Here is a 23,618-nt window from a genome sequence, read left to right on the forward strand (position 1 = left end):
ACCCGTGTTTTTATTATATTTTGCCATGGTAGTTTTTTGACACACCTGACTTTGGAATATTCAGAGAATATTCTGAACCTTCTTATTTTGTTCAACAGGCATGACAACAAATTGGGTGGTTCGATTTTCAAGATGTTAAAATATATGACCTATATTTTGGTTAAAGGACTTGTGATTGTCTCCTTTACCTGTATATTTTTCCCCAACAGAGGCATTATTAAAAGAGTAATTGACCAAGACACCCGTGTTTTTTTATTCCTATAAACATCATCACATCCAAAAACACTGCTTCAGCACGGTATATGTATTATTGAGCAGATCTGAATGATTTGCAATCTAAATAAAACTTAGGCATTACACGTAAGCTGATATTTATGTAATGCATATCATCTGTAGCATCACTAATGCAGTCATCCTTAATTCGCATTATTTATACAAAATATACTATTTTTTATATATCTGTACTTATATATCCGATTAGCAGTTGGCTACGTACGGTGTGAACGAAGTTCAACGTACATATCATTTTTAGTCTGCCACACTATACATTTTAGCAATGAGAATTTTTATTTTTTTAGGTGCAATTGTTTACCCTCGAACGATAATTTAATAATTACTCAACAATCTAAATTTCAGCTCTCAAAATTCAAAAATATTTGGTTCGGTTATCATGTGACAAACCGGTGGGAAAGTGTTATCCCCTGCTGTGGATGACGTCACTTGAAGGGATCTCAGAAATAGATTAACTTCTTCTGTGCACCCATAATGTGGGGATTTGCACTGCTCTGCAAAGGTTACATTGTATTCTTCATCTCGTTAAAAAATATGCCAATAGCATAATTGTGATGTCAGGGGAGAACAAATACAAGAGGCAGCATGGAACACGTAGATGCTGTAACACGGAACAATACTTATCCCTGTGACAGAACGTGCTGCAGCAGTAACACTCTTGCATTTCATCAGCATCTTAGACGGCACACACACACTTATTGTGGGGCGCATTAAGTGGGTTCGGGACGTTCTTTACTCCAACAGGGCTTAACCTCTGGATGACATGCCACATAAAACGACTGCCGAGGGAGCAGGCATTGTTGCTCATGTGAATGATATTTGCGCATACACAATGGCAAAAACCCCCATACATAAGCAGGACCTTGAGGTTAACAACCACCAAAGTACATTTTGACAATGTCCCGTCATGGCACGCTCGATGCCAGGCGCTTTGCTTTAATGCTGCACAAAGTCGTTGGTTTTAATTTTTAACAGACTACATTTACATTGACAGGCAAGCTCTGGAGAAAGTTATCGGGAAATTAAATCCCTTAGCAACTCCAATATATTCCCCCACTGACCCAAGCCCAATAATTAGAAATAATCAATTAGGGCTCCGACTGCAGATAACTGGAGACATATACCACATTTTTGTGAAGCTGTTTTAGAATTGCCGCAATTATGTCCGTGCCAGCAAGATAGGTTATTATTGTACGATCCAAGCCTATCAACAGTTTGCTGCTCATTGAGACTACATAAAAGCTATAGTTTGGAAAATGCAATTTTTCACACAAAGATCTCCTGTTAAGCCTGAACAGACTGTTGGGGCTAATTGCTGTTAGCGAGCACCTATGAAAGCCGGAACGGCACATGAGGGGGTGGGTGGCAGCACCACGCCCGGCCGCCTTTGTCTCCCCAGTAGTGATGTTTACACATCGCACCAGGTACTCATTTAAGGCGAAGTCGATCTAGGGGAGGGCCAAGACCAGTTCAGATAATTGTCACTGGTATTGGCCATGAGCGGAAAACGAAGTGTCGCCGGGTTCATAGCGCAGCATAGCGCTGCTACACTACCGCTCCCCAGTTCTTAGACCACAGACATGACATACATGTTACTGTGAACATCTGAATGTGCTAGCACTCAAGGCCTGGCTGCGAGAATGCCACTGCTAAATTTCATTCCATAGTAACAAATACTGTTTTTAGCCTGCAAGTCGGAAGCACGTACAGTCTATTCTCCTATAACGCGGTAGTAGCATTCCTGAAGAACACTTATGGAAATTTCGAGTTATAATAAATAATATCGTGTAAAGCACAGTCTGCGATAACACGTGAGATGCGTATGCAGGTTGACTGAAGCGCGTGGGTAGCATCTAGAAGCATCCAGCAGCATCCCGCCTTGTGTGATGCTACGTCGAGGCAGCCGTACAACCGCGTATTCCTATTCGTGCGACGTAGTTCTGTTCACTCAATCGCGTTATATCCAATTCGCATCCGCGTTATAAAAATGTTCCATAATACATTAATCGCATTATGTCCAATTCGCATTATGAAAACACGTTATAGAACAGACTGTTTAACTTTTTTCGCAGCGTACGTAGCCAACCGTCCTAATCGGAGGTGCGAGAAGTATGTCATAAGAAGTCAAATGAAAATCTAAATAAAAATTAAGATGAAAAAACGAGTTTAGTCACTAACTTAAACGTACAACCATTTGCTTAATGATGGAGAAACCATCGTGTATAATAGTGAAGAGATGAGAGAAATGAGAGAGTAAACAATAATCATGATCCTCTCCCTTTTTTTAGAACACCTGGTAGCAAATAGGTTGCGGATTGTTAGATACATTGTTTCAATAAAGCAGGTATGGAACGATTATCTCAGACTCCCCTGCAATTTGAAGAACTGCCATGATGCTGGTCATAATAAGTTTAAGGCTAATGTTTATTTCCTCGTATTTCCTATTTTATTTCATGGGTTCATAGCAGTGTGTTAGCCAGCAACATGCTGCTGCTCCAGCCTGACAATAAAAAGCCTAAGTAACATTTAAACAAAAACCCTCTTTACTAACAAAGGTTACTAATTTTTAAATGATTTCCTAAAATCTACGCAATCAAAACTAACAAAAGGGTTGTTTTCGTATTCACTCTTTGGTTCTTTCGGTAAAGTCACGTAGGTCGAAAAATAGATCAGACGTTTCGATTGCAACACAAGCAATCGTCATGAGGTGGAACAGCAAGAAAAAACTGAAGAAAAAAAACTTCAGTTTTTTCTTGCTGTGGTTGTCCCACATGATGACGATGGCTTGTGCTGCAATCGAAACGTCCGATCTATTATTTTTCTACCTACGTGACTTTACCGAAAGAACCAGAGAGTATGGATTCCTGCAGTCATGAAAGCTTAAAATCAAGATGTTTTCCTATTGTTTATATAGTGCAACGTAATTGTATATACGGCATTATAAACTATGTATACGTGCTGATTTGAAAACACTTGAAACAAATGTTATTGCATGTTTTGAGTTCCACAGCTAGGTGGGCTGCTTCTTATTTCCTATGTCTGATGTAGATGCAGAGCTACAACTACAATTTCACATTCAGGTGTCAAGCCAGATAACCGCGTGAAGAGTAGCAGAGTGTATAGCTGTGATGTCTCCTTTGTATTTGTGGATCGGGCATTGCATCATTTGCTGTTTGGTCTGTTCTGGATGACCACAGTCGCACCCTGGACAGTTTTAAATTTTACATTTGTGCATCAGGTATCCACATCTGCCATGGTTTGTGCGGATGCGGTTTCGGGTGGACCATGAGCTACGTGGAAGATCAAACCCAAGGATCTTCTGCGTTAGGTCTTTCACAATGTGTTTGCGAGTTATTTTGAACTCCATTCAGGTCTTGATTTAAAGCTTTCGTGACTGCAGTAATTCACATTCTTAGTTCTTTCGGTAAGAACTAAGAATATACATTCAGGTCTCCAAACTTCATCGGGATTGAACTCAGATTTTTGAAGGCTAAGCGCATGGGTCCAAAAGGGCTTGCATGACTTCAAGCGATGATGTGGGACGTTACCGAGGTCCTGGTCAATGGGAAGGCGACTGTTTTCCTCGATTTGCAGGACTTCCCGGAGGGTTGCAGTGTTGAGCCGGATGGGTGTGGGAGAAATATGTGTGAGTACTGAACTTTGTGGCAATCCATTTTTGAGGAACCGGGGTGAGCTGGCTTTGTCGCCCATATAGACACGCTCAGCATCGTCTATATCAGGTGTATTGTTTTGAGGCAGGGAATGGTCCTTGCGAGCTTCAATTTCAAGCCCTTAATCCAGACTGTTTCATAGGCCGATGACTAGTCCACAAAGGCTGAGCTGGTCTTGTATTTCTTCTGGAATCTGACGTCGATATGTGTCGCAAAGGCCAAAACTTGGTCACAGCAGCTGCGTCCAGGCTGGAATCCCGCTTATTCTTGACTTGACGAGTGACATCGGCCTATAGCTTCCCGGGTCGTCAGTTGGCTTGCCCGGTTTTGGTAAGGCAATTACCATTGCCTCCTACCATTCTTTTGGGATGCATCTGGTTTTCATGGTTTTTGTATACATTTTTTCCAGCCACTGGAGTCCCCTAGGGCCTAAGTGATGGAGGAATTCTGGGGGATACCATCTCTGCCGGTAGCCTTGCCTTTCTTAATTGCAGCCAGACCCTTCCTCACTTCTTCTGTGCTCATAACGGTGGGGGTCTTCTGAAGAAATTAAGGCCACTGTCTGGTGCAATTGGCGATGGATCTCTCGCTTTAAGTTTTTGTCGCATGGTCCTTTTGTGTTCTCCAGGACTCTTGCAGTCAGGTATTGTTGGATTAGCAACACCTAGGCGTTGTAGTAGGGCCCAGGCACAGCGGTTGGAGTGTGTGAAGTCCAGGCCTTCAACGCACTCAATCCATAGCTGGCATCTGGCTGAGTCTAGAGACTATCAGGGCCTTTCCAACCTGTGGGCTGCCTGATTGGTTGTACTGTCGGAGCAGTTCCTGGGTCTCTTTTGTATTATATCCGGAAGCCTCGGGGGGATGCTTTTGTTGGTGGCTGCAATACGGACATCAACAAAACGGTGATAGCATTTCAGTGTCGCAGGAATTTGACTCGCCACTCTCTCTGCAGCCTCCTTATAGTGGTCCCAGTCAGCTCTGGCCAAGTTCTACCTTGGCAATCGTTTTGATATAACCACAGGGATTTCGATGCTAATGTGGGTGACGATGGGTCTAATGTTGACTTTTGGTGAAGCCTGGAAGTATTTTATAGGATGCGAGAAGTGGACTCCCACTTTGATCTTTGGAAACGATGGTGGTCGTAGTCACGTTGCCAGCGATGAGTGTAACGTTGATTGCTGCTTCAAATTGAAAACCAGGTGCAGATCTTCGGTGGACATCCAGACAGTCAGGTCTTTGCTGTCAGCCTGATCTACTGCATAACCCCACACAGCATGGTGGCTGTTAAAGTCACCAATGTATAAGGCTGCGAATGGTGCACTTTGGAGTGCTGACTTTGGCCATTTTTAATTAAGGGCTCTATATAAATCTAGATTCGAAGTTTTACCAACACTTACTTCACCTGGAATGGTACTTTCTACAAACAAAATGAAGGTACCCCCATGGGTTCCCCCTTATCACCAGTGATAGCGAATGTTTTCATGGAGAAATTTGAAACAGATGCCATCCAGACATCCACCCTACGTCCTTGTGGAAGAGATATGTAGATGACACTTTCGTCATTTGGCCACATGGCCTGCCAGCATTGAACCAATTTCTCAACCACATTAATTCCATACACCCATCCATCAAATTCACCATGGAAGTGGAGGATGGTAAAAGCTACCATTCCTGGATGTTTTGTTTAAGAGACCTGACGACTCATTGGTACATTCTGTCTACAGGAAATCCACCCACAGATTCCTATCTGAAACCTGATTCCCACCACCACCCGGCACAGAAGAATTCCCTCATCAAAACACTACACCATAGGGCCCACTGCATTTCTGACCAACGCCACCTAGCCAGTGAACTGGAACACCAGGCCCTCAAGATGAATGGGTACTCGGACCGCATTATTCGCAAAGCTGTTTCTCCAACCATGGAGAAACAACCCCCTGAGATGCCGATCAAAACCATCACGTTACCATACATAGCAGGTGTTACCAAAAAGATTTCCAAAATCTTAAACAAACACCAGGTCCGATTCAATACAGTACACAAAATCCGTGGTCTAATCCCATCTGTGAAGAATGTCATTCCTGACATGCAATATCCTGGAGTCTACAAACTAAGTTGCACCTGTGGTGGCTGTTACATTGGGGAAACGAAACGACATGCCTCGGACCGTGTTCGCGAACACAAGGCAGATCTGAAACACGGCAGAACCAATACCTCTGCCGTGGCTGACCATTGTTATAATGCTGTGGGCTCACATGATATTGTTTTTTCCGAGACCAAGGTACTCTGAAAACCTTCGGGCTACTATCAAAGGTTTGTTCATGAAGCCATCCAGATATATAAACATAACTTCAACCGAGAAGATGGATACAAATTTAGCAATCATTGGAAGGATGTTATTAACCAGTTAAAATCCTAACTGCTTTGTAGTGGTTGTCGTCTATCATATCTGCCGGGTACTACTACACCACGCAGCGCCCGCTCCTCCCCCCTACCCCACTCCCCCACCCCTCCCTCTCCCCCCTTGCTCCTCCCCCTTTCTTACCTATAAAACCTCTTACCACGACAACTCTCCCACTTAAGCAAAAAAAAATATTGCTGTGATTTTCCCACCTGATGATGATTGCTTGTGTTGCAATCGAAACGTCATGATTTAATTTATTTTATTTTATACCTACGTGACTTTACCGAAATAACCAAAGAGTATGGCTCTATATACGTTGGTGATGTGCAGCTCCCCTATCTTGATGCTGGTGGTGTAGGTGGCTCCTTTTTCAGTTGGTGGGAAGGTGCGTAACGCTGTGATGGTCAAGCCATATTTAAGTTGGTTGTGGCTCGTCATGAGGTTGTATCCATGGATGTGGTCGCGACTGGCATGTTATGTGTTCATTATGTTCGTAAGATACTCGCACTTCGCCAGAGAGAGTCCCTCAATGTTCAGTTGGAGGATCCTTGTCCCAGGGCCTATCTGGCACGTTGTTTAGCCCTGAAAAGGGCTGTTGGCATGGCTTATGTTGTTGCTCTGGAGACCGGGAGATCGATGATCGATAATCGGTTGCCACATTAATGGCATTCGTCATGATTTCTCACTTAACAGAGTGGGCCGCTTGAATGCTGCCATCTGGTGATGATGCACCACATATTGGGATTTCTGAAATTCCCATTCCCATCATGTAGTAGTTATAAATTACCAATCCCTGCCCAGATGATCATAAGTGTATAAAAATACTCCGAAGGAATAAAAGTTTTACCGGAATAATCTAAAACAATTACAGCACTGAAAATGTATTTACAATTAAGTATATTGGTTTGATATATGTATACATTATACATATACCAGAGTATGGTTTATATATATATAGGTCATGCTCGGTTAGTGTGTGCCACAATAACACATCACATTCAATTCATTGCACAGGGGCAACCAATAACCATGTAGTGCATCCTTAGCTGCAAGGATGCACTACGTAAAATGTATTTGCAGCTTTCGTTGGAAGGGATATCATTTAGGTGCAATGTGATCTCTGCTCCCAGTCACACACAACGAATAAGGCACAGCTCTCTGCAGCATCCTGACCCAGGCTGACCTGTCGAACTGTGGGCCACGAATACCTCTTTTTCCACTGTAAAACCATTCCGATCCAAACCGGCGCAGCTCAGAAGGCACCGATATTTCACGCAATGTCGGTGCCTCCTGAGTTACATGTAAATGAGGTGACATTGTGAGATGTACTGTCACATGCAATCAATGCATTATTGGGCCTGACCCTGGTCCTGCTTGGCCCAAAACCAGATTCTGATGTCTTATGATGCCAGCATAGCGTGGTTTGGTTCCCCACTCAGCATGCCAAATAGCCAGATGAAAACCACCTGGACTGTGAGAGCCTTGTGCTGGCTCGGCACGGATATGCCAGTGGAAAATGGGTATCAGTGCAGGTTCACAAACTCCTCCAGTGCTTTCGGAATGAGCCCAACGTACGTAATGCAGTTCTGGCGCACAACCCTCGCCGCCAGGCACTGGAGGCTGAGCTGATTCTGCGTGCGCAGGATGACCTCCGCGACCCCCGTCCTAACGCACTGTAGTGGAGTGCGCCCACACACGTTGGCTGCGTCTGTGTGGGCACCAGCCTTTGCGAGCAGCAGGATTATGCTATGCAGCGTGAGGAAGTCGCTGATGGGGCGCGTGTAGCGCACGATGACGTGCAGGGGCGTGTCGCCTCGCACGTCGCCCTCGTTGGGCGATGCGCCACACTCCAACAGGCGGTGTGTGGCGGGCGCACTTGGGAAGGAGCATACGGCGTCCGTATGGAAGTCGTCGACCGGCGTCTCGCTGTGCACCGCCAGGTGCAGCAGCGTGGAGCCATCCCGGGTACGTGCGTCCATGCGCAGCAGCCGGTAGATCTGGCGATTGAGTCTGAGCGTCTGCTCCTCGCTGGTGCGCGTGCGTGTCACCACGCACACCAGGTACAGCGCCGTGTGCAGGTTGGCCTCGTGCATGTCCCACGAAGCGTGCATGTCGTGTTGGCACGCAGCCTGCACGCCCGACACGCTACGCTTCACCTCTGCGATGCAGCTCTCCAGCACCCGCTCCAATGCCTCGGGAGGCACTGGTTCGTTCAGATGGATCATCTGCGAGAAGACCTGTAGGCGGATTGGGCTGGCGTTAGTGACTGTACGTATTCGTGATCACTCCCAATTAATAAATGAAACGCAGGTCTCCTGGGCCAGGGCGTAGCAGTCCTCACGATGCATTGCCAGGCAACCCTGTCCTGCTCCCGACGTCACACCGAGTCCAGGCTGAGATTATGATGTCCGAGATCGGCCTCAATCATTCGAGTCCAGGTCAGCCTGGAATGCCAACCCCCCCCAGCCCCCCCCCCCCCTCAGCCATGGAATGATGCGTGGAATGATGCATCGAATTGTCGGGTAAAATGAGTTCTTACTCACACATTACGTGCATCAAATCATGTATACAGGCGTTAATTACAATGTGTGCAAATGTCATACATGTGTTTTTTTTTTTTTACCATACTTTACCACTTTGCTCCGTGCTGACTGGTGAAGGGGGTCCCTCAGGAAAGGTTCAAATATCACTCACCATCGATGTGCTAAACCCAGGGCCACCGCTCCCCATTGTTTTTTAACCATTAATCGAGGCGTTTGCCATATACTGTACAGTGATGCTCAAAGACGAAAGTCTTTGAGCAGAGTATGTTTTTTGATTGCATTCTGACCACAAGCATTGTGGTTAATGCAGACATGATTCGTTGTAAAAGGTTTCAGTTTGGCGTTTTAACATCTAAACACCTGTTTTGTTGCCAGAAAAATGGGAAAAAACCTATTATTATATTCTACAATGCCATGCAGCTTTCTACCTATAAATCACAAATGCTATGGACGGTGTGAGCTATGAAGTCGCCTCCTTTGGGTATAAATGTCATAATTCAGTAAATAAAATCTGTAACACTCGTGAAGTGGGGTAGAATTGAAACTTGGCATGTACCAATAGCCAAAAGGAAATATCTCTTTAAAAGAATTTCAAATGCCAAAATATATTCAAGATAAATAGGTACTTTTTAAGCAAGAAAAAAACAACAACCGGTGACTGCCTGACAAGTCAAACCAGATTTACACTGCGGAAAAAAGATCAACATTAATGGTGGACTAGGGTCAACACTGTTTACAGTATATCTATTACTATTTACTATTTTATTTTACCAGGTAAAGCCCACTGAGCTATATAGCTCTATTTCATAAGCAACCTGGCCATAAATGATACCTGAATAAAGTGGCTTATGTGGAAATTAGAGCAGCCAAATACCGGAAGACCCGAAGAAAAATCTACACAATCATGGAGAGAACATGAAATCTTCAGGTATACAGGCGTCAGGGTTGGGATCCAACCCACAACCTCCTGTATACCAGGCAAGGCAGTTAATCTTTGCCACCGTGGCGGCATTCCCTCTCGCCACCGTGGCACTATGATCAGTGTAATTTATCAGGTCAATAATGCCTGAACTCAAATGATCAGCATTACGCCTCCCCAGTAATCGTGCAACATAATTTATAATGCACATTCCCTTTTGTTAATCCACTGAAGGTTGCAGGTATTATTGTACAATGCAATACTTCACGCTGGTCAGTCCAGGTTAGTGAAAGTGGGGAGCATAGATATGGGAGAATAGTACTGTAGAACAATGTATTTTGCTACACTGCCCTCTGCTGTCCACCACATAGCATGCACACAAAAAGGTCAAATCGGCTTGCTTAGCCTCTAAGACCTGGGATCGGATTCTTTCTTGGTGATTTGGTCATAAGTTCATCGTTTATGTTCTTAGATTTAGTTTATTAAAACATTTTAAACATAATCTTAATTTGAAGCTTTCGTGACTGCAGGAATCCATACTCTTTGGTTCTTTCAGTAAAGTCACGTAGTTATTTTATTTTATACCTACGTGACTTTACCGAAAGAACCAAAGAGTATTTTAAACACAGGTGTATATATTTTTGGCCTTCAAAAATATATACACCTAGCCGTACTTTTAACATAGGTTGGCATTAGTTTAAATTCCCTTGCGTAGTCAACAAGGGTCAAAAGTTGTTCAGGAATGTGGAAAAACAGGAGTGAATATTGCTTGCCTGCGCAAATCTCAGAAGGTCTTTCTGCGTGCAGCGATTGTTGCGCTGGCGTAACTCCAGTGCACGCAGCCACAGCTGGATGCAGCGGTCGAACTGCATCCCGTCGGCGTACACGGCCCCGCGGTAGATGATGGGCTGTGACACGTCCACGTTGTCCTGCCCGAGGATCCGCTCGCGTATGATGAGACCCTCCATGTGCAGTGCGTCGAGATCGTGCCGCATATTCTCCAGGTCCAACAGCGTGCGGCTCTCGCTGCGCCCACCATACGCCGCCACGGGCGCAGCCACCGATTCCTTGGGAATGAGCAGCGCCACCCCCCTCTCGCTGGTTCGCTCCACCATGGCCAGGTAGAGGTAGTAGAACGTCTTTTCCAGGTCGTAGTGATCACGGTCGTTGGCGAACGAAGCGCCCAGCAGCTCCATGGCCTCTATGCGCGACTCCCTGTCGCAGGCACCCGAGTCTAGGAAGAGTTGAACCACATCTGCCTGGAATGGACAATGCAACTTTCAAAATTACTATGGTGGTGATCGCAAACACAAAACTAACCATCAAAACCGATTATCATCTCCATCACTCTTGTAATCAGGAGCCCCTGAGGATAATCTGCTCCCTGGGGACAAGGGTCGCTTTGAAGACTGCAATGCTTTAGTCAGAGCCATGCATTTTTGTGGTTGAACGACCAATAACTAGGACTTCTTCTGCCAGAGCCCAGAGAAGCTAATACTGCTTACTCATATGGTGACTGATTGCAATGCCACCCCGACCAATGAATCTGCACCTGCTACTGTCAGCAAGACTTGGGACGAGGGCATATGCAGGGGTCATCGCAGATTACATGCAACGGACCCCATCTGTCAAAGTGAATTGATGGTATGACAGACCATAGCTCTGGACATGTTTATGCAGTAACCTAAAAAATGTAAGATTATGAAGAGACAGGGCAGTGGGACAGAAGAAATATATGTTCCACTGGAGTGTAATGTTATAAATAACCTCTGATTAATAGCTCATGAATTGTGCATTATATTAAAATCAATATTCTGCTCCACTGCCAGTACCCAAAGTTCAGACCACCCAATACTGCGGTCATGTCCAATCTAAGCTAGTCACATTAAGTATAATTAATATAGATAAATGGAACACACAAAAATTACTTATGACCATTCTCACCTATGAAACGGGCAAAACACCAACTATATAATGAATTACCTTCTTTACAAAGGCAATTCTATTTTGTGAGTGAATATAACATGATATATTAATAACATATGCATACAGGCATTCAACTTGCAAATTGTGATAGAATCAATGACAATATAATTTCAGAATCAATTATTTGTACGTTTTACTATCTCATTTGTCATTTTCCTCATTTTTTATCTCGTTTGAAGTCTTGTTTAATACATTTCCCTAAATGTACCATATTTACGTGTAATTTTTTTAAAGGATGTTTTCCAACTGTTCATGTGCATCGTCCTCACATTTAAATGCTAAATAAATCCAGACTGTAATCATAAATTGTATGAATCAAATTGATGCATTGTGAGAATGGAAATTTATTTTCATCAAGGCCAACACCTCAAAACACAGAACTCTGGCACTACCACACGATACGAGGCAATGCCGTACACAGGGATGGGTCCCGTCCATACCTTGCAGGTCTCGGCGGCCACCTTGAGTGGAGTCATGCCATGATCATTGGGCAGGATCGCGGCCCGCGCTGCCAGCAGCGCTGATACCACATCGGCATGGCCCACCTCGGCGGCGAAGTGCAGTGCCGTGGCGCCACAGTGCGCCCGCACATTGGGATCGGCGCCTTGGCCCAGCAGAAAGCGAACGACCGAGGCGTGGCCACGGTAGGCGGCGATCATCAGGCACGTGTTGCCGTACTTGTTGGCGATGGACACGTCGGCCCGGTGCTCCACCAGCAGCCGCACGATGTCCAGGCGGCCGTCGAAGCAGGCAGCGCGCAGAGGGGTGGAGCTCGTCACAGTTATGTGGTTCACGTTGGCATGAGCCTGTGACGAAGAAGTGCAAGATAAATCTTGATAAAGCTTTCGTAACTGCAGGAATTCATATTATTTAGGTCTTTCGGTGAAGCCACGTAGATAGAAAATGCATAATTTGTATTATTTTTAAAAATATATTTTTATAATTTTTTCTATCTACGTGGCTTTACCGAAGGACCCAAAGAATAAGTGCAAGATAGTGATTTCATTTAGGTTGCGCGGATGTTGGATTATTTGTCGACCGATGATGATGGCGCTTATGGGATTTATTGCCTATTCACATCGGCACTCATTTACATCATCACCCACTACATAATGCTCACCTACCCACCCTTACACTCATGCACCTGTCAAAGACAAACCTGTAACCAACACGTCACCCTCAACAACACCTGTCAAGCGTAAACCCACACCACTCAGCCATGCCCTCAATCTTCACTGTAGTACCACCTCAATCGTCCACCCTTGCACTCCACATACCTGTTACCCTCCCTCACCTGTCAAAACTCTCATTCACCCTCAAACTTCATCTATCACCCACACCTATAATCAATAATACTTCCTCAGCTGTCATCTATTCTTGCTTATGGCAATATTGTTCAGAAGCTAAATGTCAAGGTCTGATAGCCACGAGAGGGCTTCAGGAGAGTTCGTGTAGTTTTGCTATTCCCCCATTGAATGAGTGGAGACTACAGCGGTTTACTGTATGGTCCACCTATTCCTGTCACCCACGAACCCGTCCTGCCTCACATTAATAACCCTCACGGTATCACTCACACCATTTCTCCCACCCACAATTCGTTCTAATGTCACTCTCAACCACCTCCCTTCCACTTTCACCTTCCATGCCTTTCCTTCACACATGCCACCCTCCCTGACCTGATACCCTCAACTCGGACCCACATCAATCAGCACCTGCATCATTCACTGCCTCACCCTCGCCCACCTCGCTTCCTCACGTTCCAGTCACAACCAACGCCTCCTTCACAAAATTCAGCCAATCTCAACATTCATATGCCATAATCAATCACCCTCACCTTCAACTACTAGCTCGATCACCCTCAACTTCTTCAATGCACCCGACTCAAATGTCATTCTCACTGCGACCTTCGCTCACCCCCTCACCCACCTTGTCTTTTTTCTATTTGCGTGTATTTATGTCACTGTTAAGACTAAAACATTGCACTTACTTGCACCTGTACCTAACTTTTTTTCTGGCAGCTCTTGCTGTCATATATTTGCACTTTTTTTGTCTAGTGTTTTGTTCACGACGGTCAAATACCTCGTTTGTTAGTTGTGAAATATCCCTTAAGTACTCTATGATGTACTTGTAACTCTGCAATACAATATTCGTGGATCATGAGACCTCCTTTGCCAGTACCAAAATATGAGAATAGGTTTTCCCCTTATTTCTTGCAACAAAACAGGTGTTCAAGATGTTAAAACCACAATACTTGTGGTCGAAATGCAAACAAAAAACATACTCAGAGTATGATTCCTTGTACAAGGTTTCAGTTTGGTGTTTTAACATCTTATCACCTATTTTGTTGCCAGAAAAAAGGGGAAAGCCTATTCTAATATTCGTGGAGTTTTTTTTTTACCTTTTGTTGACGCTGTGCTCACGAACCAAGGATCTCCCTTGTAAAATAGCCGGGCAACCAGCTAAACGCTATCATCCGTGTAACAAATAAAAATACACCTCTGATTACCACGGTTGGCTGCGTACGGTGCAAAAGAAGTTTAACACATGCACAAACCCAACTTGTCACTCTCACCGCCATCCGTCACCTCCACACCTCTTCGCATCACCTGCGAACCACCCACCCCCAATCACCACCAACCACCCCCACCACGTCTCACTCGTCCATTTCTGTCACCCCACCTTGTCAACCTCATCTCAAACCTTCACAACCACCAACCACTCCCACCAAGTCTCACTTGTCCAGTCCCATCACCCCACCGTGTCAACCTCATCTCAAACCTTCACAACCACCAACCACTCCCACCACGTCTCACTCGTCCATTCCCGTCACCCCACCTTGTCAACCTCATCTCAAACCTTCACAACCACCAACCACTCCCACCACGTCTCACTCGTCCATTCCCGTCACCCCACCGTGTCAACCTCATCTCAAACCTTCACAACCACCAACCACTCCCACCACGTCTCACTCGTCCCTTCCTGTCACCCCACCGTGTCAACCTCATATCAAACCTTCACAACCACCAACCCCCAACCACCACCCACCCCAACCACCCCCACTCGTCCATTCCCGTCACCCCACCTTGTCAACCTCATCTCAAACCTTCACAACCACCAACCCCCAACCACCACCCACCCCAACCACCCCCACTCGTCCATTCCCGTCACCCCACCGTGTCAACCTCATCTCAAACCTTCACAACCACCAACCACTCCCACCACGTCTCACTCGTCCCTTCCTGTCACCCCACCGTGTCAACCTCATATCAAACCTTCACAACCACCAACCCCCAACCACCACCCACCCCAACCACCCCCACTCGTCCATTCCCGTCACCCCACCTTGTCAACCTCATCTCAAATCTTCACAACCACCAACCACTCCCACCACGTCTCACTCGTCCATTCCCGTCACCCCACCTTGTTAACCTCATCTCAAACCTTCACAACCACCAACCACCACCTCTTCATCATCGTCACCCCGTAAGCGCACCTCGGCCACCAGGAAGTTCACCACTGGGTAGTGCCCCGCGCCCGCCGCGCACCACAGCGCCGTGGCGCCCTCGATCACGTATCCGTCGAACTTCACGGTGCCCGTCTGCTCGGTGTCCACGCGGTAGTGCTCCACCAGCAGGCGCACCACCCCGACGTGACCGTGGCGCGCGGCGGCGATGAGCGGCGTCGCCTTCTGGCCGCCCAGGCGGGTGCTGTGCCCCAGCGCGGAGCGCTCCTCGTCGGCGCTCCTGTCCAGCAGGAGGGCGGCGAGCGTGAGGGCCTTCCCCTCGCTCGCCGCGCGGAACACCTTCGCCGCGAGGGCTTCGTAGTCTTTGGCGGAGGTAGATGTTTGTTCGGGCGGCTGCTGGTGGTGCTGTTTATGATGCTGCTGCTGCTGCGGCGGCGGCGGCGATTTGTGGGGGTGGTTGTGGCGGTGGTACCCATTGACATCCATTGCGTCTTGTCGCGACGGGGAACAGGAAGCGGCGGTGGTGGCGGCGGCGCTCGCGGTGACGCTCGCGGTGACGTCCCCGGCGGAGCGGAGGGGCGGCGGTCGGGGAGGAAGCGCTCCGGTGGCCATCTTGGTAAGGGAAGGGCCAAAGGCAACTCGGCGGATGCAACGGGAATGAACTCGTCCCGAGACGACGAGGAGGACGAGGGGGGATCCCGCTCAGCGCCCAACAGCGGCGACGGATCATCTTGCACCCTGCCCAGTGGGCCTCACCACCCCCCCCCCTCCTCCTCCTCCCGGCCACCCCCGAGGTGTCGCCACTGGGGAGACAAAGGCGGCCGGGAGTGGGGTGCTGGCCACCGGCCCCCACGTGTGCCACCGCGCCGGCCTTCGTAGGTGCTCGCGAACACGCATCCCCCTCCTCTCAACAACAAAAGCCTTGAATTAAAGCTTTGGTGACTGCAGGAATCCATACTCTGTGGGTCTTTCGGTAAAGTCAAGTAGATATAAAATAAGTCACGACGTTTCGGGCGCAACACAAGCGTCCCACCTGATGACGGACGCTTGTGTTGCAATCGAAACGTCGTATTCTATTATTTATTTTATTTTATACCTACGTGACTTTACCGAGAGAATCAAAGAGTGTGGATTCCTGCAGTCACGAAAGCTTCAAATCAATATTTAATTAAAAAAAAGCCTATATTCTTGTTTTTTTTTCGGTAAAGTCACGTAGAAGTGAAACAATAAAATAATAAAAATATAAAACAATAAAATTCTCACGACGTTTCGACTGCAACACAAGCAATCATCATCAGGTGTGAAAACCACAGCAAGAAAATTTGAAAAAAAGTGGCGTTTAAAAAATATATTTTTATTATTATTTTATTGTTTCCCTTCTACGTGGCGGCGACTTTAACGAAAAAAAACCAAGAATATGAATCCCTACAGTCACGATAGCTTTAAATAAATTTTTAAAAATCATGTTTTGAGGACGTACGGGGTGGGGGTTTGGGGGAGACAATTGGTCGTGTTCGGTAGAAGCGCGCTGCGCCTACGACCCCGAGCCACCAGAGTTCGATTCCCGGGGCCCCAACGGCGGTGACGCCTCTCAGCACGGGCCGAGGAGAGGCTGCCACTCGACAGCATTCTCACGCCGTCCCCGGGTCCTTCATAGCCGCGAAAGGTCAAAAACCAGCGAGGCCCCCTTGACACGCGGCATCCGGCAATACACAAAAGAGTGAGAGCGCCTCCCGTTCTTGCTGATGTAGAGGCGTTAACTACGCGCTGTTGCGTAACCTGCATTGCCACCAGGGCAGTGCAGCATTACCCCTGGGTACAACGGTTGGGGTCAGACGAGGTGAAACGGATCGTAGCCAGGGTTTGGTATGAACCAATCAGACGGTTCCACGTGGGAATGTGTGATTGGTTCTGCCCGGCCACGAAGGAGTATAAGACGGGTGACCCAACGGACCTCGGGGAGTTCTCTCCCTACACGAAGACAGAAGACTTGTCTGGAGCCTAGCTAGGACCCTGGACCAGCCTTCCAGCTCTTCTAAGGGCTAAGGCTCGGCATACCCAGTGGTCAGGACCCACCGGGCCAGCGGTGGGTCAGATAGCCTCCCCTAGGTCCTAGCCGGAGGACTAGGATAGCGGTAGACGTGTAAGTCCCGCCAAGTCTGGATGCTGTACCTCTTGAGGTATCAAGGAGGTTAGCGGTAGACGTGTGAGTCCCGCCAAGTCCGGAGGCTGTACCTCCCTAGGGTATCGGGTGAGGGGACCGTATATCCCTCTGTGTTAAGCATTGTATAAGGAAATAATACAATAAACAGTGTGCCTCCTAAGAAGTCTGTTCGTCCTTACAACACTACACTCTCAAAAAGCCCCCCGATGGTTTCAGATGTGTTGGCGGGCAACTCACACCGATGGCTTCATTGGTATACGATGATGTCCGAACGATAAACATGGTTTCCTGTATTGGTTATAATTAAATACATATATTATGAATACACCCTAAAATGCCCAAGTTGCAGGTCACAGTGGCAGCACTGGGGGAGCCCTTTCAAATGTCATGAGTTGAGACGTAATGCGCTCTTAAGACCCTTTGGCCGCCTTTGTCTCCCCAGTGGCGATGTTCACACACCACAGCTTTTAGGCTGAGTCGACCTAGGGGAGGCCCAGAAGCGGTTGAAATAATCGTCACTGGTGGTGGCCGTGAGCGGGAATCTAACTCGGGTCGCCAGGTTCATAGCGCAGCGTAGCGCTAACCACTACACTACAATACGTTACGCTTCCACATACAGACACAAAGATCCTCCATATAGCCTTAATAGACTGTAGGGGCAAGTGCTGTTAGGTGGCCAGCACTACGCCCGACCGCCTTTGTCTCCCTAGTCGCGATGTTTACACACCACACCAGGTACTCATTTGATGCTGAGTCGACCTAGGGGAGGCCCGGGACCGGTTCAGATAATCGTCACTGGTGGTGTTGGCCGTGAGCGGGAATCGAACCCGGGTCGCCAGGTTGATAGCGCAGCGCGCTAACCGCTACACTATTACAGACAGACACACAGACACATACACAGCACGCTAACCACTCCACTACAATGCGTTACGCTTCCACGTGCGCGGGTTACGTGACAGATTTGACGTCACAGCTCACTTGCCGTGCAAACAAATATGCATTATTGAGCTCTCTCCCCTCCAAAAAAACACAAAAGTGTATTTTTTATAATTTTTGCATGGTGTACAGTCTGGAAAGTACCCACATGGCAAATTTGCAGTTTGTTGCATGTCGGGAAGTAAGCTAAACATTTTGAACAGACATACATTTTCACAACTTTGCCTTTTATATATCTGGAGATAACCCTTGTGAGCCATGCGGCTCTTGTTGACTCGGGTGCAACCGCAACAAACAAAAACAAGAACAAGAAACATCTTAAAGTGACTACACGCAACAGAAAATCCAGGAAAAAACAGCAAAGTCTTCCAGAAAAAACACCGTATTTCAACGCTGTGTGCAAAAATGTCATTGGGATGCAAGTCAAACAATAACAACCATAAGACAATTTAGATTAAAGTTATCAGGCTAACTCTGTACTACTACAAACAAACATGGCTAAACCAAAACGTTTTCAAAATCACCAAAATAAAACTATAAAAACAACGTAACAGTGATCATAGGAACTGTGATTAAAATGTTACAATAAACGATATACATAACATGTAAGGGAGGGCGCTCTATTAAAAATCATCATCTTAATCGTATAGTGTACATTGTATTGTAGCAGTTCATGCAGAGGTTTTGTCAATCCACTGCTGGATGATCACGGGGGTTGCTTGACCAAGCTTCACTGCGCCGGTCAAAGCGTGTTGGTGAATTCTAGATTTAAAGCTTTCGTGACTGCAAGGATCCATACTCTTTGGTTCTATTCGGTAAAGTCACGTAGGTAAAAAATAAAACAACAAAAATCACGACGTTTCGGCCACAACACAAGCGGCCTTCATCAGGTGAAGGGATCAGGCTGTCTCGAGGACAGCGCTGGAGTGAAACACAGCCACGCTCAGACCGCGACCTTTAAGCTGTGTGCGAGGAAACAAGGTGCCTTGACACCTTCACTTGATGAAGGCCGCTTGTGTTGTGGCCGAAACGTCGTGATTTTTGTTGTTTTATTTTTTACCTACGTGACTTTACCGAATAGAACCAAAGAGTACATGTTGGTGAAGGCGGGGAGCACAGCACAGAAGTGCAGTCAAACCATTGATTCTGCTGCACTGCCCTCTGCTGCCCAAGGTAACAATAACATGCTCGAATAACAGTGGAGATTTTTTGTGACATCTCGCCCATAAAGCTGATTTCGTTTTGGCATTCGTCAGCGAAATAACAAAATTAAAGCAAAAGATCTAGCATGCGACATGAAACCTATTTTCTTCAGAATTTACTTACATTACCGGAATTATAACCTAAAATTATTAGGTTCAGCAGCCAACTAATCTGCACCAATGATTGCCAGCAGAATGCACAGGACCAGTACTTGACCGATGATGGAGATGATGGTTTTTTGGAGTAGTAATGGTCTCATTCACCACGAAAAATGCAACGTTTTTTGGCAATTCAACAGTAGATAGATCATCATTTATAGGGAGCCATTAATTTGCGCTTTTAGTCTGCTCTCGAGTTGTTAAAATATTTTTTGTAGATTACCAATAACCAGCATGAAAACAAAACCACCTGATTAAATGGTGAAGGGTTTTGTCTATAGCAATGTTGAGGGCTTTGGTCCGGTCACCAATGACTGCACAAACATTTTTTATACCTAGTTTGGTACTCTCTAGCTTACTGAATAAAAAACCCGTGTAATTGACATGTGATTAATGCTTTGTGTAGGGAATTGAAAGGTGTGCCCCAAATGTAGGGACAGAGGTCGAGTGAAGTGACCTCAGAATTCCGAAGTAGTCCTGTGACATCAACTTCTGGGCCCATCCTCTTATACATGGTGATGTGCTTCGAGATTCCGATTTCCAAATTGGTGTGTTTTCATCATATAACATGTAACCAACACTGCCATAATAAGTAAGACTTGAATGAATAATATCTATTTCCAACTTTATTCAACGAGCTTGTAATTTAAATATATGCATTTTTTTTGTTGGGAAATAAAACATATCACATGAGCAAAGAGAAAAAATTTAATAAAGATATTGCGCAATATCTTTATCCTTTGTCAGGTCTTATATCGTACAATATGTCATCGTGTGATGATATAGCGGCAACACTATGAAACACAGCACGTTGCTTTGGTTTCCAGGAATTGCAGTTCCACGTCAACACACGTCCTGGCTCCCTGCAGGCCATGAATCAAGAGTTTAGTTTGTGGGATGTACACAAAATAAATCAACGTGCAAACTCTTGTACACAAATGTCAACTCCAGAAATGGTCACTTTGTTTGAATGGAAACCCCGGCTCAGGGAATGAAGCTGCCCTGTTTGGCAGGGGGCAGGGGGGGGACACACGAGAGATGGACTTACACTGTACAGATGCTGTGGTTTTTCTGACTGCCTCCCAACTACACCAGCTACACCATCATAACAGCTAAGACATTGCCCTTGCAGATAAATTAAACACATTGAATTTTAATGTAAATATATTTTTTACATGTATAATAACATTAATAAACACAGAGAGGCCACATGTTGGTAATTATATTTTACATGCTGTGCTTAAAGAGTTTCCCAAACCCACACAGTGTCACAACAGATGGGAATCGCTTAATAAAGGTGAACAGAAAACCACCCGCTTGAAATAATAAATATAAACTGTGACACATGGAATATAGCAATGCCAGGCTCACCTTTGGAAGGATTGTCAGGTTTCTCATAGGGCTACATGTCTTTGCAAATATACAGTGAGTGACTTATATTTTCGATCGTGAGAACCAATTGAAACAAGTATTTTTTTTGCAAATGTCATTCAAGTTAACAATCGGCAACAACAAAATGCATTTAGCATGGCAGTCCAATGTAACAAGATTAAAACAACATGTTATCCAAGTGGAAAGGTGAAGCATGGATCATACGTCACTCACCATTGATGTTAGCCATGGCTGGGAATCAAACTCGGCTAGCCGGGTTGAGGGTGCAGTGCACTACTAACTACTGCACAATCACTCCACCCCACCGCTATCATACCAAGCCCGTAATTATAAAATATTGGAGGGGACACATCCCCCCCAATTTTCAAATATGCTCAAAATGTCCCCCCCAATATATTTCTATAAAAAATACTTAAACATAAATATGCTATGCTATGTAAATAAAAATCAATTTGCTAAACCTTGGCCACAATATCTGGACTTGTATTCATATAACAATGCATAGATTTCTGTTCATATGATTGTGGTTATGGTTGTACTTTATGAATCCCTAATCTCTGCCATTACATACAATGAAACAAGAAAAGGTAAAAAAGAAAAAACAGCAATGTAATACAATACACTATTAGATATTCTTGTAAAAAACGAAATCCATCCCATGTGTTAGTGAATTTGTTAATATTTTAGGCAGGAAATTAGTTTTCAAATTTTGATTTTTTTTCTGGGGAGGGGGACCCCAGACCCCCTGGAAGATTTGTTCCCCCCCAATGTTGACTCCATGGCTACGGCCTTGTATCATACCATTGTAAAATTCGTGTACAGGTATTACCTATGATCACTTTAGTTGTAAAAAAAGTATTTACATGTCATGAGACCTCCTTTGCAAGTATTAAATTATGATGATAGGTTTTTCCCCTTTCTGGCAATAAAACAGTTGTTAAGATATTAAAACACCAAACTGAAACCTTTGCAAGGAATCATGTCTGCATTAACCACATATACTTCTGGTGAACATGCAAACAGACAAAAATAGATGCTCTGACAGTATGTGCATTGTCTTTGAACCTGTTTTATTGCCAGAAAGGGGAAAAACCTATTATCATCATAATTTAATACTGGCAGAGGAGGTATCATGATCTGTTCACTACTGCCCTGAGGCAAAGCCGTGCTCTCTCCGCTGCTGCCCTGAGGGAGAGCTGTGCTCTCTCCACTGCTGCCCTGAGGCAGAGCCGCGCGCCGTCCACTGCTGCCCGGAGAGAGCCCCGTGCTCTCCACTACTGGCTTGAGGAGAGTCGCGCTATCTCCACCGCTGCCGTGAGGGAGCCAGACTCTCTCTCTCCACTGCTGCCCTGAGGGAGAGCCGTGCTCCGTCCACTGCTGCCCTGAGAGAGAGTCGCGCTCTCTCCACTGCTGCTGCCCCGAGATGTCGCGGGCGCTGCCCCAGAGCAAGGAGGCGCTGCTGCAGTCGTTTAACAAGCGGCTCAAGGCGGACGTGCGCTCCATCCTGGAAAACTTCACGGAGCTCGTCAAGACGGCCAAATGTCGTGAATGAAGAGTCCCCTGTGTGGGCTTCTGTGGGGCCCTCTGGTTGGGCAGCAGAGACACGAGAGGCCAAGAAACGACATTCCAGTCGTGAGCTGAGCTCAAGGAGGGCTAGCTCGAGCACCATCCTGCGGTGGGAAAGGAGGCGGTGCAAGCTTTTTCAGCCGAGCCCACAACAGCCAAGAATCTGCTGTCCCTGTCTGGGGGGGGGGGGGGCGCTGTTCAACCCTAGCACATGGGCGAAAAGCCGTGCATGTGTGACGAGTGCGGCAAGACGTTTTTCTCGCGCTCGGCCTACAAGTATATATATCTTTTTCTTTTCCGCTTGTATGTTAATCTGTGTATTCCCCGGATATTTTAAAGATGGCAATTCTCCAATTCTCCTGCTGTGTATCATACTGCTGTCCCTCCCGGCCATATATAGTGCCACACTCAACTCTACAAACAGCTACCCTCGTTACTTTGCGTCCATACTTGTTGCTCGATTTGCCACTACACCTGCAAATGAAACAGCTCATAGACACTTCTACACTCCATCATTGTATCCTTTTAAACCCTATCTTTGTCCCATTACTTCACCAGCACTCCTTCCAAACTTCATTCTGCTCTTAAAAATAACACCATCTGCGAGCTGCTGCTATTCGTCCAAGATTCGCCGCTCTTCATCCTTTCACAGAAAATACTTGTATAAACTATTAATTCTACTTTTTTATTTCTGGGTGGTATTGAGTTTCATCCTGGCCCAAATGTAAAGAACTCGTATAATTCTGAAGATTTTTCTGGCAGAAAAGGTGTTGGTGTTCTACATGTCAACATCAGAGGGCTTGGTTAAATTAAGTCAACTAAAACTAAAAGTTGCAAATCTTGACCCGGACATTTTTTGCCGAACAGAAACATTTCTCACTCCTGCTGTCAATGACTTGCAGATTACGATTGACAACTACAA

At 46.0% G+C, this 23,618-nt stretch overlaps 1 protein-coding gene across 1 annotated transcript; it reads right to left on the minus strand.

Moving 5' to 3' along the window:
- Positions 1–229: 229 nt before the first annotated feature.
- On the minus strand, positions 230–15,962 carry FEM1B (fem-1 homolog B). Its single transcript, XM_032953400.2, has 4 exons — positions 15,308–15,962; positions 12,255–12,620; positions 10,602–11,087; positions 230–8,603 (listed from the first exon to the last, which is right to left on the minus strand). Exons 1-4 carry the CDS (start codon positions 15,887–15,889, stop codon positions 7,890–7,892), a joined length of 2,148 nt encoding a protein of 715 aa, XP_032809291.2. The 5' UTR covers positions 15,890–15,962; the 3' UTR covers positions 230–7,889.
- Positions 15,963–23,618: the final 7,656 nt, after the last annotated feature.

The sequence above is a fragment of the Petromyzon marinus genome, chromosome 13, assembly GCF_048934315.1.
Source record: "Petromyzon marinus isolate PM22_M1 ecotype Great Lakes invasive population chromosome 13, UKy_Petmar_22M1.pri1.0, whole genome shotgun sequence".
Taxonomy (NCBI): domain Eukaryota; kingdom Metazoa; phylum Chordata; class Hyperoartia; order Petromyzontiformes; family Petromyzontidae; genus Petromyzon; species Petromyzon marinus.